This window comes from Paramacrobiotus metropolitanus, unplaced genomic scaffold (assembly GCF_019649055.1).
Source record: "Paramacrobiotus metropolitanus isolate TYO unplaced genomic scaffold, Prichtersi_v1.0 Parri_scaffold0000013, whole genome shotgun sequence".
Classification (NCBI taxonomy): Eukaryota; Metazoa; Tardigrada; class Eutardigrada; order Parachela; family Macrobiotidae; genus Paramacrobiotus; species Paramacrobiotus metropolitanus.
The window spans coordinates 184,523-187,104 of NW_026570233.1; the positions used below are offsets into that span (position 1 = coordinate 184,523).

Below are 2,582 nucleotides of genomic sequence, written 5' to 3' on the forward strand. Positions count from 1 at the left end.
GTCAAACAATGTCAAATTTTAAGAATTTCCCGTCAACAATGTCACTTCATTAGTGCGTGTATGGAGGTTGACCTTTCCCAGACTGCAGAAAAGAGAATTCACCCGAGTAATCATCAAATTAATTCTCGCAACCCTGTAATTTGTTGCAATCTGTACGCATTCAGCTGGTAATGGCGGTGATGCTAACGGTAAAACAACTAACATCAAATTCGACGTAATCCCAGAATAGTAAGGTTGATGACAAATCAAATAATGTATTTGATATTAAGACTGCAGCAGACTGCAGTTTTAGGATCTAACAAAAAATATTTGACTACATCTACCGCCAACGAAATGTTTCGCAGCCACCTAATTTCTCAAATGGCTCTTCACGGTTCACGCAATATTACTCCTACTCTCCGGACAGACAAAGCGAAAAGAAAACTGCAATGAGAATCACACCGCACAACGGTTTTATAACTTATGAGTTCAGCACAAATTTGATTATTTTGCTCGGTGATCTCCAGATTACCTGGGTAAGCATCAGAACGCGCCACGATCAGAAACTACCTGAAATAATTAATGCAGCTTTACTCCGAAACTGACGAATGCATTTCGGACTGAAAACTCCATGCCGCCCAAAACACAGGATTTCAATTATTATAATTATTATTAATTTTAATTATGGCCTTGAATCCTTAGAATTGTAAGATTTCAAAGGCGTGATTCAAGTTCTTTGAAAAGAAGCAGATGAGCAGGCACGTACATAATTCGATATCTTGTACGTAAATAAAATTAGTTTTCTGTGGGTGTGCTTTGGTAAAGCAAGAAATCGATTAGTGACCGTGTACGCTTGTCAAATTATGTACTGGGTTTGCTATCGTTATCATTCTAGTATGTACTTGTACTCGTACAAGAAACTGAACCAAGCCTCTTATGGGGTCTCATACGGTGCCGCGAACGTGAGTGCTTTATTGACAATTCGTGCATGATGTTGCTGTGCATTAGTTTAACGATGAAAAGCTATTTATCGTAGATTATTGCGTAAAAGTTGTGATGACGTCATGACAGAGGGTAGAAATGTTCTGTATCTCTGCCGCAGCGCTAGCTCAGTCTTTGAACAGTATTCGCTTGAGGCTTTTGATGCAGCCATTGCACCACTCTTTCAGTTCCGGTATAACCATCAGGAAGATGATGGGATCGACGATCATCTGCATATTCTTAATGGTAATGCAGGCGGTCAGCGCGTCGGGCGTAAAAAGACGAAAATTGATACGGAGCAGCGTGGTATACAGCGCGCCGGGTGTCCACAGTAGGAATAGACTGAGGGTCAACAACGACAGCACCAGGAAACCTTGCCCGCGACGTGGACCTTTCGGTTCGGATTTGGCATTTTTTGGCTTGTTGATCGTCGGGAGGGAGTTATCTGTAACTGAAAGAAATATTATCATTTTTAGATTAGACGTACTCGCACTTTTGTATAATTTGTTTTACATGAGGTTACCTACTACTGAATAATTCAGCGAATCAGTAGACGTTTTACTCGTACCTAGAAACTTAATTTGAATAATATCATAGCCAGCAACAGTCGGTAAGCATTATTTCCTGAATAGTGTTTAACGTACCGGTGCCTTCGGCTTCCGCGGCGTCTTGGGCAATTACATGCCGGGGCTGAGAGCTGCTGAACTCCTTCTGTCCGACCTTCTTGCCCATTTTTCGTTTCAACCAGATATAAGGATACGCCAACAACGACGAATAGAAACAGGCCAAACCCCAGATCTGAATGAAAAACGCCCAGGTCTTGAAATCCTCCGTGGCAGGATTCATCAGACAGCCATTTCTAGCCATAGCCGTGTGGTAAAAGAACCCATCCATAATCAGTCCCGGGGCGGTCACAATATGCGCTACCACGAAGCTAATGCCGCAGATAATGATAGCGTTTTTGACGGTACTATGGCTGCGGTAGGAGATGGGCTGGACGACGGCCCACATGCGGGTGCCGGCAATGAGGACATGGCACTGATACAGTGCCATACTGATGCTCCACATGCCGTACAGATACAAGTAGCACAGACCGCTGCCGACCCACCAGAAACGGTACAGGGAATTGATGAAATCCAGGATGTTGCAGGTGAGGATGTACAGCAGATTTATCGTCAGCAAGTTCATCTGGTAAATGGTGAAGCTGGTCTTGGTGCGCTTTTTGATCAGAAAGAGAATGGTAACAAACGTGTTGAACAGAAAGCCCAAGATCAAAATGGACAAACTGAAACCAGCTTTGAGATTCCACATCGCCGGATTGGGCGGACGATAGGGAAAGGTAAAATTACCCTGAACTGTGGAGTTGGCAAAGGTCACATTTGTGATGTTCGTCATGGTAGAGTTTAGCATGGACAATACCTGGCAAAAAGTGCGTAGGAGAGTGCTGGTTTTGACAGTGACTGGTGCGGATAACAAGCTCCTTATGTTTTTATCCCCTTTTTGCCCGGAAGTGCTTCCAACGAGACAAGACTGTAGTAATTACAGCAAACGAGACACAGGGTCGGCTGTAGCAGCTGCGCAGCCGGCGTTAATAAGCGGGTAATATTAGCTGCTTGTGACCG

General features: G+C 43.9%; 1 protein-coding gene across 1 annotated transcript; it reads right to left on the reverse strand.

Annotated features, from left to right (window-relative positions):
• Positions 1–1,088: 1,088 nt before the first annotated feature.
• On the reverse strand, positions 1,089–2,362 carry LOC129584183 (uncharacterized). The gene is made up of 2 exons (XM_055476302.1): positions 1,605–2,362; positions 1,089–1,411 (listed from the first exon to the last, which is right to left on the reverse strand). The coding sequence occupies exons 1-2, from the start codon at positions 2,353–2,355 to the stop codon at positions 1,089–1,091; spliced, it is 1,074 nt and encodes a 357-aa protein (XP_055332277.1). The 5' UTR covers positions 2,356–2,362.
• Positions 2,363–2,582: the final 220 nt, after the last annotated feature.